The 15,593-nt window shown below is 38.8% G+C and overlaps 2 protein-coding genes across 2 annotated transcripts in view; one reads left to right on the forward strand and one right to left on the reverse strand.

Annotated features, from left to right (window-relative positions):
- Window positions 1-371: 371 nt before the first annotated feature.
- LOC126022166 (transcription factor 19-like) lies at window positions 372-1,178 on the reverse strand. Its single transcript, XM_049783012.1, has one exon. It carries the CDS (start codon window positions 1,176-1,178, stop codon window positions 372-374), a length of 807 nt encoding a protein of 268 aa, XP_049638969.1.
- Window positions 1,179-1,252: 74 nt separating this feature from the next.
- The window catches only part of LOC126022167 (ubiquitin-like modifier-activating enzyme 1), a 101,056-nt gene continuing 86,715 nt past the window's right edge, over window positions 1,253-15,593 (forward strand). The window contains 1 exon segment of the mRNA XM_049783013.1: window positions 1,253-1,348. Coding sequence (XP_049638970.1) covers window positions 1,253-1,348 — 96 coding nt within the window.

Genomic DNA, 15,593 nt, shown 5'->3' on the forward strand with positions numbered 1-15,593 from the left:
CTAGACCACAACTTTGTGAACCAGTCACTTGTCATTAGACATCTTGGTTGTTTCCTTTTGTGGGGGAGGCAGGCGCACACTCACTGTGTTCAGAGGTTACTCCTGAATCTGCACTCAGAAATCGATCTGTGCAAGCTTGAAGACCATATGGGATGCCTGGGATCAAACCTGGGTTTGCCATGTGCAAGGCAAATGCCCTATCCGTTTTGCTATTGCTCCAGCCCCCAATTAAGCTTTTATAATATAGAGATTTCCAGCTCACTGGCACTTTGTGGAGGCAGCAATATCTTTGGCAGGAACCATCTGTTCTGTCTGCTTGGCTATGAGGGCCTTCTCCAGATCTTGGATCCATATTCATATCCATGAGTCATTCATTCCCTCCCACCAGGTGCCAGGGTGGCTTTCTCTACTCGTAGTTTCTTCCTGGGCTCTAGCAGGAGTATTGAAGGGGTGTCGGGAGCCTCTTTCTCATCATCCAGTTCTGCCAGCACCCGATGAACTGATTTCCTTCGATTTCTTGGTGGTGGGGCAGAAGTGGTGGTCCCCACATTCCCAGAGAGAGTTGGGGCAGGCTGGCTTTGTGGCTTGCCCCCACCACGGGAGAAGGTGAGGGGCTGGGTTCGTAACTTGCTTAGGCTGCCAATAGAATTGAGGATTAAAGTGGCCTTGGGGGAAGGGGAAAGGGTACTGAGGGGCCGCTGTGGAGCTCCGTGAGGGGGTAGCATGGGTTGGAAACCAGCCTTGGATCCCTCTTCTCCTCTAGACCGTGGGATGGTAATGGCAGCAAAATCTTGAGGTTTGACTCGAACTTGCTGAAACATGAAGTAGAACTCTGAGGGATTGCTTTCTGGGGCCCCTTCAGGGCCAAAGGTCAGGAGGTCACCATCACTTAACTCCAGCCTGTGACCTCTTGGGAGGCGGACATTGTTGACCAGAGTCCCTTGGCTGCTGCGGTCCTCCAGGCTGACCCTCCAGTCATCACCCCTGCGCTCAGCGTGCAGTTCTGCATGGACTCCAGAGATGTGGCCGGGCTCCCGCAGGGGCAGCAGGGCCACATCGCACAGGTCAGCCCTACAGCCCAAGCGATAGGTGCAGCCGGCTCCGTTCGGTGGGTGGAACGTATAGAGATCGCCGCCTTTACCGCCCCCTATGCGCAGCAGCTGGAAGCAGGGTAGCATGGGCGGTGCCCCGGACGCACCAGCTTCTTTTACTTTACAAGTCCATCACCTTTCCCACTCTGGAGTCATGCGAGATGGCCAGGATTCACTTTCCATCTGCTGCAAATTTTAGTCGTACCTTATGCACTTTCAATCTTAAGCGGTGCACTCAACGCGGATTTAGTTGTCAAGTAACTGGAATATCCTGGAGGGGCCTAAAATGAATCCTCTTCTGGCACCTTGGATGAACTGGATCGATGCAGGTTGCAAAGTATTTTTTTGGAATCCAATCCAAACTTTTGCCGAGTTCCGAATAGGCCCGTGCTATCTTGGGGTGGTCTCTCCAGGTCTTCACGAAGCAAACGCGGCCGCTCCCAAAGCGATTTGACCTCCTCTTCCTCTTCTTCTTTTCTTCTTTCTCTTCCTCTTCTTCCTCTTCCTCCTTATTCTTTCTCCTCTTCCTCTTCTTCCTCTTCCTCCTTATTCTTTCTCCTCTTCCTCTTCTTCTTCCTCTTCCTACTCTTCTTCCTCTTCTTATTCTTCCTCTTCCTCTCTTCTTCCTCCTCCTCTTCTTCCTCCTCCTCTTCCTCTTCTTTCTCCTCTTTTTCTTCCTCCTCTTCTTCCTCTTCTTCTTCTTCTTCTTCTTCCTCCTCCTCCTCTTCCTCTTCTTCTTCCTCTTCCTCCTCCTCCTCTTCTCCTTTTTCTCCTCCTTCTCCTCCTCCTTCTTCTCTCCTTTTTTCTTTTGTACACTGTTGTTTGCAATATAGCTACTAAAGAAGTATCATGTATATCACTCTGTCTCCCTTTAGCACTAAGTTCTTGTCCAGAGTTATTATTTCAAAATATCATTGTCATAGTGGTCTCTTCCTCCCTAATTGTACTCCCCTGCTATTTGTGGCAAGATTCTTTCTACAGATATCTCCATAAAGACTGCTTATTTCATATTTGTGTTGTTCCAGATAGTTTATTATAATGCCTTTCTTATTTCTTAGCAAATAATTTCTCAATATTTTGATTTCCTTGATAGGAAACAGGTTCATGAATATGAAAAATGCAGTAACTTTCTTCTTCATACACAGAGATGAACGTAAACTGATTTGTTTCTTTTTTTTTTTTTTGTTTTTGTTTCTGGGTCATACCTGGTCGTGCACAGATGTTACTCCTGGCTTTGTACTCAGGAATCGTTCCTGGAGGACTGGGATGTGTTGGTGGTGGTTGGACAAGACCATTAGGGATGCTAGGGGTCAAATACTGACCAGGGCCACAGACAAGGCAAATGCCCCACCCCCCACTGTACTATCACTTCACCTTCCTTAAATTGGTTTTATTAAATCATAAATGATGGGAAGAAATAAAGTGTCGGGATAGGAGAAGATCAGGAACATTGTCTCATGTCTATTACTCTACTTGGGTTGTTTTGAGGAGGGTATTAAGATTAGATTAGGATAATTCTGGCCTATCACATCTCTGAACTTGGCCTTCTTGGAATATGGCCTGGGTATCCTTCAAAGGCTAGGCCTCATTCGGTTAATAAAATCCAAGATTATTATTATGTTTTTAAAATAATTTTTATTGTGACCAAAGTGAATTCCAAATCTTTCACAGTAATATTTATGGTATATAGTGACAATTAATCAGGGTCATTCCCACCACCAGTGTTGTCCTCCCTCATCCCCTGATCCCAGCATTCATCCCATACCATCCTTTTGCCCCATGGACTGCTATTGCGTATAGATTTGTGTATAGCTTGTTGTAGATTGGGTATAGATTCTGTTGTTATTGACTTTGGGTTTGGTGTGTAAGTCTAATAATATTTTATTTCCACTCAATGTTCAAACTACTGTTTGGTTCTGGTCTATAAGATTTTTTTTGGCCACACTCAGGGGTTACTCCTGGCTATCTGCTCAGAAATAGCTCCTGGGCAGGCACGGGGGACCATATGGGATGCCGGGATTCAAACCAACCACTTGTGGTCCTGGGTAGGCTGCTTGCAAGGCAAACACCGCTGTGCGATCTCTCCGACCCCAAGATTTTTTTTTAAGAAAATGTTTTTGGGGCTGGAGCTGTGGCACAAGCGGTAGGCATTTTGCCTTGTATGTGCACCGGGCGTGGCCCCCCAAATGTTTGTTTTTGATTTTGTTCTTTTTGGACACACCATGCAGTGCTCAGGGATCACTCTTGGAAGGCTTGATGATCGGGGGATAAAATGAAAGACAATGGAAACCATATGGGTTGAGGAGGATCAAATCCAGGTTGCTGCATGTAGGCTAAATACCAAGTGCCTTACCCGCTGTATTGTGTTAATGCCTCCTCACTAAATATTAAAATGTTTTTAAACTACGAAAGACTCTGATACTTACAGAAGGCTCTACTAAAAGTTGTTTTAGTATTTTATAAAACTGAAGCCCAGAACGTGTGCTAGTTTTCTAGAGCTGTCATAAAAAAAAGCATACAGAGCTACTGTAATAGACAAGGGTAACTTGAACAAAAAAAATGACTTTTCTTTTAGTTCTCAGTGCTGGAAGTCTATATCAAGGTGGCAGAAACTTTTTTTTTTAAAGAAATATTTAAGCATCATGATTACAAGTATGTTTGTAGTTGGGTTTCAGTCATAAACAGAATACCCCCCCCCCCTTCACCAGTGCAACATTCACACCACCAATACCCGCTTCTCCCCTACCCCTGCCTTCACGACAGGCATTCTACTCTCATTTTTTAGCATTGTCATGCTAGTTCTTAGTATAGTTATTTCCCTAACAGCATTCACCACTTTTTGTGGTGAGCTTCAAATTGTGAGCCGGTCCTTCCTGCCCTTCCAGCCCTTAACTCTATTGTCTCTTTGCCGTATTAAAATAATGTCTTTTTTTTTTTTTTTTTTTTGGTTTTTGGGTCACACCCGGCAGTGCTCAGGGGTTACTCCTGGCTCTATGCTCAGAAATCTCTCCTGGCAGGCTCAGGGGACCATATGGGATGCCGGGATTCGAACCAATGACCTTCTGCATGCATGACCTTACCTCCATGCTATCTCTCCGGTCCTTACAATATTGTCTTTAATTGTTTTTCAAACCCATAGATGACTGAGACTATTGTGTGTCTATCTCCCTCTGACTTATTTCTCCTATACTTGGATATACATGGAATCTATTATGTTGAGAGAAACTTGAAAAAAATTTTTTTTATTGAGACTTCTCTCCTTGATGAATCCCATTCTATGAGCCCTTTCTATCATGTGAGTGTCTCTTTGGTACCTATCCCTTCTAGTAAAGACGATTAGGGACTCATCTTAATGAAGTCAGGACCTCACTTGACTTTTAATCACCTATTAAAGACCTTATCTTCAAATAGAGTTACAGTCCTAGATGTGCTCCTCAACATTGATTGTTAGAAAGAAAAAATGAATTTAGAAAGTGCTCTAGGTGATTCAAATAAATACTGAATTACCAAAATGTTAGGTTGCAAGGTAGCATTCTTAAGATTATCTCAAGTCTTGGCTAATTTGAGGCAAAACTTAAGTAGATTTTGGTTTTTTTTTTTGACACCTCCCCTCACCCTAAACACACTATCCTTCTGTGTCCTCATCACTCCTTTTTCAGTGTTTTCATGTGATAACTTCTCTTAGGATGAAAAGATCTTCATGAATTGCATGGAAATCATGCAATTCCTGGAAAAGATTTTTGGGTTGACAATATTTCTCAGAGTCTTGTTTTAATAAATTAATTCTGTTTGATAAGAAAATAGTTTATTATAAAGTCATGCCCCCAAATAAGTCATATTTTTCTTGTATATATTAAATTTTTTTTGTTTTTTTTTTGGTCACACCCGGTAGTGCTCAGGGGTTAGTCCTGGCTCCACACTCAGAAATCGCTCCTGGCAGGCACGGGGATTTCATATGGGATGCCAGGATTTGAACCAATGACCTTCTGCATGGAAGGCAAACGCCTTACCTCCATTCTATCTCTCTGGCCCCCTTATATTAATATTTTTAAGGGGCCACAGAGATAGCATAGGCTTTGTATCAGCCAACCCTAATTTGATCCCTGGCTTCACATGGTTCACTGAACATCAAAAGGTGAAACCCTAGAGGACCCTGAGAACCACTAGGGTGGCCTGGTTAATCCCCTGTATCACCGGGCTCAAGCAATACTGCATCGTTAAGCTCTTGCATTGAATCATTTGCCTGGTTGGCAGAAAATTTCTAGGAAGGGTATTGGCACCCCCCACCCCAGACCTCTGAGCACCATTTAGGAGGACACCTAAATCTCTATACAATATTTTTGTAGAGGGTATTAACTATTTGCTTTCCATAAAGGCTCAAAAGATGGAAAATTACATCCCATGTTTCTAGGGATGAAAGTAGAAAGGGTAAGTTTTTATTTTTTGCACCAGACTAAATATGTCAAGCACGGCTATATTTGCATATGCTGTATTTTAAAATCATGCTGAAAACTGCCTTATATATTCTGAAACCGGCATGTGGAAGGCAAGGAGGTCACCTGTACAGCTGGTGCAAGTAGTAGAATTCCCAACAGGCACATTTAGAAGCTCCAGAGTAATGTGATAAACAGAGTACTCCATCTGTTGATGGCCCATTGGGATGAGCACCTGATTCCAGATGCTTTAATATGGATGGTGTGATGTGTGGATAACCATTTATATTAAGCATCTTTAATTTTATTTACTTTCCATATAATTATTCTAGAAGTGGTCACAGTACAGGAATTCATGTACTGTTGAGTGAGTGCAATATTTCAGTCTTAATTACACTGCATGAAGAAAAAATATAAACATGTTTCACATAAGACACTTTATAAATCATGCATTACTGAAAAATGTTTAGTAAAAGCTTGACAGTTAATTCATGACGTTCAAAATGACCATGAGCAGTTACATAAAGAATATCTTGAATGAAGTGTAGTGAAATATTTCTAAAACAGGCTATACTTTAAACACTATGGAATAATAAAAGAAAAAACAGGTAATTAAAAGATAAAATATGTTAGTAAATTATATAACATAACTAAATCTAGGTCATAGGATTGATTAGGTTACTATGAATTCTTTGGAATATTAAAACTTATTTAACATAATACATTAAAATAATTCCTCAGGTGAGTAACTTCACTTATTAATATGCTCTTTGTAAAACATGTCACAAGTCATAGTAGTTACTAAATAATACTTAGGACTGTTACTAAGTTGTAGTATTTACCAAACTTTTCATATAAAGTACTCAGAAATTTAGAGCAAATTCAAAATAATTGTGTATAATGAGGTCTTTTAAGGGCATGAGACTTATTGGCATTACTGTGAGTTTTGGAAAACAAGAATGAGTGGGAGAGGGACCTTTGTACATAACTGCCTATGCCATCCCTCTGTGCAAAAAAGCCCTAAGTCACTGCTTCAAAGAATTTTTATTTGCCATGTTTGGTTGGGAATTGCCAGGTACTTGGTGAATGAAGGTTGATTATGGGGATGGACATCCTCGATGGGGTGCCCAAGACAATCATTGTTTTCATATTGCTAACTTCTTTCTAACTGTTCTCCAAGAGGAAAGTGAGCAGAGAAGTCATGTTTTTCTCATTATCAGTTAAGCCTTCTTCTACCACACTTGTGTGCTGAACACTCATAAAATTGTACCTGGCTACCCAGGAGGTATCTTTTCCTGGATTATTGAGTAAGGCTCCAAGATAAGATCGAGTGCTTCAGTTTTTCCTTAGTCATATAAGTCACTTGTAGAAGTCAATGGAGCAAAAGGCTAATCCTGCCCTGTCACCAAAGTGTAGAGACAAAGGGAAGGAGAATGGAGCTCAGAAAAGATGATACTGAGAGATATCTACAAGTAAATTAAGATTGCTGGACCAGAGGCCTGAATAATAGCATAGTGGGGAGTGCATTTGCCTTGCACTTGGCCAACCCAAATTTGATCCCCTACACTTCTGAGCACTGCTAGGTGTTTTCAAATAAAAAAAAATTCTGGACCAGGCCATATTTGGTCTATTGGACTAAATTTAGTTTTCTGGCTGTCAAGTAGGAGTGTATGATTATCCAAGAAAGTGTGTAGTAGCAATCACATAATTGATTTGCTATTGTCTAATTCAGACAATTTAAACTAGATTTGGTAAATATAGTTACTACAAGTTACAAGCAGTTAATGCAAGTTAGATTTTGATAAAAGGAACAAGCCTATCTAAATACCAAAAGTTTCTTCTTCTATCTCTCTCTCTCTTCTTTTTTTGGGAGAGGGGGTCATACCCAGCTGTGTTTATGGATTACTTATGGCTATGCACTCAGGAATTACTCCTGGCATTGCTTGGGAAACCATATGGGATGCCAGGGTCAGCTGCATGCAAGGTAAATGTGCAAGGCAGACACCCTTCTTGCCATACTGTCTTCCATACCTCAAAGCTTCTTTTAAGAGGCGAAAACCCAATTTAGAGAACTGAACCCAAACTCAGGAGATGCAGGAAGAGTGAGAAACAGAGGAAAATTAAGGAACAACCCGATCCCAGTATTATTGAGAGTTTTCAGGGTTTGAGATTTACAAATAAGTGCAGGACTTTGGAGAAAACTTGGATAGGGATCCTTGATATCCACTGAGGATTGGGTTTCTGAGGGAGATGACATAAAATAAAGGGTTTTATTTGCATTCTTACATCATGGCATGGATGCTCTACCTTTGACTGCCATGGAAGCAGTTTAAATGAAGTTCACATCAGCCTGGACAATTGAAGACTCAAGTGAGTACACCCTCCTTGCCAGTTTATGATTAGTGAGAGATAGCTTCCTTCTTATAAACCATGGCAACATTTTACTTATTTCTTTTTTTTTTTGGTTTTTGGGCCACACCCAGCGGTGCTCAGGGGTTACTCCTGGCTGTCTGCTCAGAAATAGCTCCTGGCAGGCTCGGGGGACCATTTGGGACACCGGGATTCGAACCAACCACCCTTGGTCCTGGATCGGCTGCTTGCAAGGCAAACGCCGCTGTGCTATCTCTCCGGGCCCAGACTTATTTCTTATTATTGCATTAGCTATCGTTTCTGATCAATGTGCAATGCAAAGATTCTATCCCTGAGTTATAGTCTATGCAAACATTTATCAACATATAGAATTTTTGTGGATTCCAACTTATTTTAAGAGGTCACAGGTAAATAGGGGTCAAACAGTAGGAAGAGGGGCACAGGAAGGTAGCAAGGTTGGAAAGTTTCCAGGAAAATTAGATACTGGTCTACACAACTATCTTAACAAAAATTAGCCTTAATTTGCAAAAAAAAAAATTACAGTTAAAAATTTTTAGTTCAGGGGCCGGAGTGATAGCACAGTGATAAGACATTTGCCTTGCACGTGGCCAACATAGGACAGACCCCGGTTTGAATTCCAGCATCCCATAAATGTCCCCCTAGCCTGCCAGGAAGGACTTCTGAGCACAGAGCCAGGAATAACTCTTGAGCACCATCCGGTGTGACCCCCCCCAAAAAAAAAAGTCAATTTAAGGTGGGATAATGCAACAGGACTTCTGCAACAATTTAAGGGCATGCTATTTTTAATGACATTTATTATAGTCTATTAATATTATTGGTGATGTGCTAGTTTACACCCTGGTTTTACTCAAAACAAAGGCATTCCCCCAACTTCCTCTTTCTTTTCATCAAGCCCTTTGACTTATATTTCACTCCATCTTCCTTCTTCTGGTTAGTTAATAAAGAGGTTTTGGTTTTCGTTGGCAAGCAGAGAGAGACCATGAGGTAAAAAGCCAACCTATGATATTCTCCTGGCTGACTTGGCTTATTAATTCATGCACTATTTTGCTTCAGACCCATTCACCTGGGGTTGGAAATACAGCACAAGGTGTGATTTCACAGTGATGTATTTAAATCGCTAAACTAAAGATCTTTTGAAGGTAGAAACTAGGTTTGCCTTATTAAAAAAATTAAACTTTTAGGGCCAGAGTGATAAAACAGTGGTAGACAGTTTGCCTTGTATATGACCAACCTAGCTAGGCTTGATCTTCAGTATCCCATATGGTTTTGTAGACACCACCAGGAGTAATTCTTGAGTGGAGTTCCAGGAGTAACCCCTGAATAATGTCATATGTCACCCCTACACCAAGAAAAAAATATTTATTGTAATTTAGGAAGTTATAATAGTGTTAAGTTTTATTGAATTGAATTACAAAATTATGATTGCTCCCCAATCACAAAGCTGTTCACAGCCTTCCATCACTATCCCTAGAATTCTAGTTATCTGCTCTTTCTTCTTCCTACTTTTTGGCAAATGGTTTAGTATTTCATGTTTGTTGTTTGCTATGTTCAGTACCATCTAATTACTTATTCTGACTACATACTTCAGATGACTGACCTAATCCAGCCTTTTCCTCCTTCCTCTGGATTATTTCATTTCATTGGCATCCTCCAATTCCAGTCATGTTTCAACAAAATGCATGAGTTTGTCTTTTCTTACAACTTCATAGTATTCCATTGTGTTTATAGCACTCAATGTATAGCGCACAAACTATATTATTTCTTGATATATAGTTGTATATATGTTTCCATATCCTGTATACTGGATTTAATGCTTCAATGAACATGAGCATACACATATATCTTAAGAGTTAATATTTTTGTATCTTGGGGGATAGAGAAGTGGAGTCACTGGTTTATTTGAGAATTTAATTCCTTTTTTTTTTTTTTTGGAGAAATCTCTACACTTTTTAAATAGACGTTAAACCTGAGAACATTCCCATCAATGGTGAATGAGGATTATTTTCTCACTATTCCTCTCAAACATTGATTATTACCACTTTTTCTGATATATGCCATTCTCACGGGTGTAAGATCATATCTTGTTTTGATTTTTCCCTAATAAAAGTAAATATGAGCACTTTTTCATATGTCTACTATCATCTGCATGTCTTTTTTGTAAAAGTATCTGTTCATCTCATGTCCCCAGTTTTGGCTAAAGTTATTGGTTTTTGTTGTTTTGAGTTTGTGAATGCTTTATTGGGGCCCAAGAGATAGTACAGGTTGCAAGGTACTTGTCTGCACATGTCCAATCCTGGTTCCATTCCTGGCATCCCAGACCAACTGCCTGAAAATTTCTTAGTGCAGAGGCAGGAGTATTAACCCCTGAGCATTGCTGGAAGTGTCCAAATATACTATATAAATAGAATATTTAGTCTTTTATCTGATTTATTGTATGCAAATAATTTCTCCCACTTGGTAGTCTTTTTTTTTACTTTAGCTCATTTTATTTGCCATGCAGAAACTTTTAATTCAATGTAGTCGAATTTGTTTGTGTTTGTTTTATTTTTGTCTTTGCCTCTTAAAATCATTAAGACTCCTCTAAGTTTCATTTCTGCTTCAATGTATTTTATAGATTTTAGTTTAATCTCAATGACTTAAATCATACTTGAATTAATTTTTGTGAATGAAATGAAGAGTCCATTTTCTTTTTTTTACACTGGCTATCCAGTTTTTCCACACCATTTGCTGAAGAAGCTTTCCTTGATCCTTTTCAGGTACTTAATGTTTTTGTCATTGATTAATTGTCCATAATCTGAAGGTTTATCTCAGTACTCTTAATTTTATTCCATTGGCCAATGAGTCTATCAAAATCACACAATTTTTTTTTATTAACAATAGCTCTTTAGTCCAACTGGAAATCAAGGAATGCAATACCTCCCATCTCTTACTCTATGAATTGCTTTGGCTATTCAGAGAGATTTATGATTCCATAAAAATTTGAGAAGAGCTTTTTTGAAGTGCTTGAAGATGTCATTGGAATTTTAATAGGGATTGTGTTGAATCTGTACAATGCTTTATGTAGGAAGGTCACTTGGACATTAATTCTTTCAGATATAAACATGAAATATTTTTCCATTTCTTGATCTCCTCTTCTGTTACTTTTTAAAATAATGACTTAGAACTTTCTTAGTATAACTTGTTTTTAAATAACATTTAATAAGTTGTTCCTGGGTATTATATGTTTGGGATAGTACTTACTTTTCTCTCTTTTTTTTTGGGGGGGGGGACACTATTTTGAAAAGAGTTGTATTTTTTGTTTCTGTTTTTGGGCCTCACCCAACAATGCTCAGGGGTAACTCTTGATTCTGCACTCACTAATTACTTCTGGCAGGCTGAGGGAACCAAATAAGATGACTGAGCCTGGGTTGGCCATATGCAAGCAAATACCCTCCTTTCTGTGGCTATTGATCTTGCCCCAGGAATTGTCTTTTTATACTAATTTTTAAAAAATAAATATGTCAAAAATTTAAAGCATTGTGATTTACAAAGTTATTCACAGTTAAGTTTTAGATGTACATTTCAGCACCAATCTTAATTACCACTAGTGTAATCCTTCCTCTACCTAGAGTCCATCCCATACCTCCCCTAGCCCCCTAGGCTGCAATCATAACTAGCACCTTTTTAAGTTTGACTGTTAAAACTTGGGTCTCATGACTTCATTGTTCCTGACTCTATGGCTTGGATATTTAGTTCTGTTCACTAATGCACCTAAGTCCCCTTGACCCTGTTTGCCATTTTTCACATCTGTATTTCTTCCTTCACTCAATTTCTTTCCTTCTCCTTGCTATACTCTGGAGCCAAGAGAGTTTTAGAGAACCCCCATTTAAACCATTGCTTTACTTCATGCAGTTATTCTTTTTTTTTTTTAGTTTATAAATGCTTAGTTTTATTGTCTCATCTTTTGTTATCTTTTTTAAAATAATATCTTTATTTGGGCTGCAGAGATAGCATGGAGGTAAGGCTTTTGCCTTGCATGCTAAAGGGTGGTGGTTTAAATCCCTGCATCCCATATGGTCCCCTGAGCATGCCAGGAGTAATTTTTTAAAATTATATCTTTATTTAAATACTTGACTACAAATATGATTGTAGTTGGGTTTCAGTCATGTAAAGAACACCCTCCTCCACCATTCCCATCCTAAATGTCCCAAATCTCCCTCCTCCCCACTCCACTGTACTCTAGGTAGGCTTTATACTTCCCTCATTCATTCACATTGTTATGATAGTTGTCAGTATAGTTATTTCTCTAACTGCACTCACCACTCTTTGTGGTGAGCTTCATGTTATGAGTTCGGCCTTCCAGCCCTCAGGAGCGATTTCTGAGAGTAGAGCCAGGATTAACCCCTGAGCGCTGCTGGGTGTGATTCCCAAACCATAAAAAATATCATTATTTAAACACCACGATTACAAATATGACCATAGTTGGGTTTTTGTTAAAAAAAGAACACCCCCGGTTCACCAGTGCAACATTCCCATCACCAATAATGCCCCCCATCTTTCTCCTCCCACATCCCCTGCCTAGGCATTCTACTTCTTTCACTCATAAACATTGTCATGGTGGTAGTTAGTGTATTATTTCTCTAACTGCACTCACCCCTCTTTAGGGTGAGCTTCATATTGTGAGCCAGTCCTTCTGGCTCTCATCTCTGGGTTTTATTACAATAATACCTTTTATTTTTCTTAAAACCCATAGATAAGTGAGACTATTCTGTGTCTCTCCCTTTGAATTATTTCGCTCAGTCTAATAGTTTTCATGTCCATTCATGTATAGGAAAATTTCATGACTTCATCTTTCTTGATAACTCATATAGTATTTATTCTTTTTCTGGCTTACTTCAACATGATATCTTTCAATTTCATCCATGTTGTATGAATTGCATGGTTGCATCATTCCTTACAATCATGTAGTATTTCATTGTATATACTGTATACCTCATCTTCATGATCCATTTATCTGTTATTGGACATCTAGGTTGATTCCAACTTTTAGCTATTGTACTGAGAACTGCAATGAATAGTGGTGTGCATGCATCCTATTGAATTGAATGCTTTTCTTTCCTGGTGATAGATACCCCAAAATGGAATTACTGTGTCATAAGGCAGCTCGATTCTGAGTTTAATGAAACTCTCCATACTGTTTTCCATAGTGTTTAACCAGACAATATTCCCACCAGCAGTGGATGAGAGTTCCTTTTCACCACATCCCCACCAAAGCAGATCATTCCAAGTATTTTTTTATATGTGTCATTTTTTACTGGTATAAGATGGTAGTTCATGGTTATCTTAATTTGGAGTTTTCTAATGATAAGTGATGATGATCATTATCTCATGTATCTGTTGGCAATCTGTTGATCTTCCTCAGACAGGTGTCTATTTTATTCTTCTGCCCATTTTCGATGGGGTTTTATATTTTGGGGTTTAATATTTGTGAGCATTTTGTATTTCTAGGTATCAACCCATTGTCTAATGTATTGATTAAAAATATTTTTCTCCCACTCAATGCTATTTACTTTTAGCCCATGTATGTTTCTTTTACCATGCAGAAAGAAGCTTTTTTAAAATTAATTTCTATTGTGCAAAAAGAAGCTTTATAGTTTGGCTTAGAACCAATTAGTCAGATTTGATTCTTTAGCCTGTGCCATTGGCATCATATAGTTACCCTCTGAGGTCTAGGTCTTGGTGCTTTCTGTCCCATGTTTTCCTCAAGGTACTTTATAAATTCAGATATGATCTCAAGGTCTGTGATCTTTATTTTGAAAGGAATTGTCTTTTCTTTTCTCTCTACCAAGTCCTTATTTGTCTAGATCAGTGGTCCTCAAACTATAGCCCGTAGGCCACATATTGTATTTGTATATGTTTTGTTTCTTCATTGCAAAATAAGATATATGCAGTGTGCATAAGAATTCGTTCATAAGTTTTGTTTTTACTATAGTCAGACCCTCCAATGGTCTGAGGGACAGTGAACTGGCCCCCTGTTTAAAAAGTTTGAGTATCCCTGGTCTAGATAAATACTTGCTTCTTAATTTTGATACTTGCTATCTTGATATATGGTTTATTGCTCCTTTTCTGGTGAAGTCTTATGGTTTTCTGTGTTTATTATAATCTTATCTACAAATAGAGATAGTTGAATTTTTGTTTCCAATTTTGTTTTCTTTGATTTCTTTTTCTGGTATGATTACTGTGGCAAAGACTTACAAAAATATAGAGTAAAAATGGAGAAAGTGTAGATTCTTGTTTTTGGCTGCATATTTAAATGAAACCCCTTTCTGAATTGTGGGAGTGGGAATTGGGTACAATGGTGATGGGTGTGAAATTATGTACACAGAAAACCATAATTAAAAATATCTCAATCAATTAAAAATTTTAAGAAAAACAAAATGGGAAAAAGTAAGTAAAATCCCTTTCTCTTAAGGTCAAATAATGCAATGATAGAAAGTTTATTAGTCTGAAACTATTAAAAACAGAACAGTAGACATTTTACAGAGTATAATTTACTAAGATATAATCAATTGTAGTTCTGAAATTATGACTGGAATTTGGTGACTATTTTTGTCTTATTTTCATATTATTGCTTAGGGTGGATTAGTTTTTTTGAATCTTTTAGGCTACTACAATCTTTCTAAATTTTATGGGTATCTATCAGATTTTGAGAATAACTTGGTGCCACATTTATTAATGACATAGAATTGTACAAGATTTGAAAATACTTTCTGATTCTGGCTTTCTGATATAAAATTTCAGATTTCTTTTGTTAGTGGAGTCAGCCAAAGCAGAAGATTCTTAATTTATAAAAATAGACCGTGACAAACTTCAAAATAAAAATGCAGAGTAGAGGTATAATAATGCTTCTCTTAATGTTTTTTTTTTTTTTTTTTGGTTTGGGGGCCACACCTGGTGATGCTCAGGGGTTACTCCTGGATATGCACTCAGACATTGCTCCTGGCTTGGGGGTCCATATGGGACACTGGGGATCAAACTGAGGTCTGAACTGGATCAGCCACATGCAAGGCAAACTGCCCTTCTGCTGTGCTACTGCTCTGCCCTTTGTTTTTTTTTTTTTTTTTTTTTTTTTGTTTTTGTTTTAAAAAAGGAGAAAGAATGTGAGAACAGCCAGGACTGAACCAGAGAGCTATATAAAGAGAACATGGGCCAGGTTCCCCAGTTCTAGGGCTGTCCAGGGAAATGCAAACCTTCTCTGCTGGTGTTTACTCAGGCTGAGAGCAATTAAGGAAGTGAAAATCCCATTCCAATGACCCCCAGATGTAGCTACACGTGGGAGAAATGCTGCTCTATTGGGTTGATTCTTTCCTCGCAGGAAGCGCAGGGAGGAGAGATTAGTTCCTCTGTAGTCACATCAGTCTGACTTCCTGCTCAGCTGCTGGTTCCCAATTTTTTTTTTTTTTTTTTAGATTTTTCTTCATTCTGTTTTCTTTTGTTCTTTTTTTTTTTAATTTTTTTTAATTTTTTTTTATTTAAACACCTTGATTACATACATGATTGTGTTTGGGTTTCAGTCATAAAAGGAACACCACCCATCACCAGTGCAACATTCCCATCACCCAAGTCCCAAATCTCCGTCCTCCCCACCCAACCACCACCTGTACCCTAAACAGGCTCTACATTTCCCTCATACATTCTC

This window comes from Suncus etruscus, chromosome 11 (assembly GCF_024139225.1).
Source record: "Suncus etruscus isolate mSunEtr1 chromosome 11, mSunEtr1.pri.cur, whole genome shotgun sequence".
NCBI classification, from domain to species: Eukaryota; Metazoa; Chordata; class Mammalia; order Eulipotyphla; family Soricidae; genus Suncus; species Suncus etruscus.

What these genes read in the sequence shown, in the direction of transcription:
- LOC126022166 (XM_049783012.1), bottom strand. Translation starts at nt 1,178, where the DNA reads ATGCTACCCTGCTTCCAGCTGCTGCGCATAGGGGGCGGTAAAGGCGGC.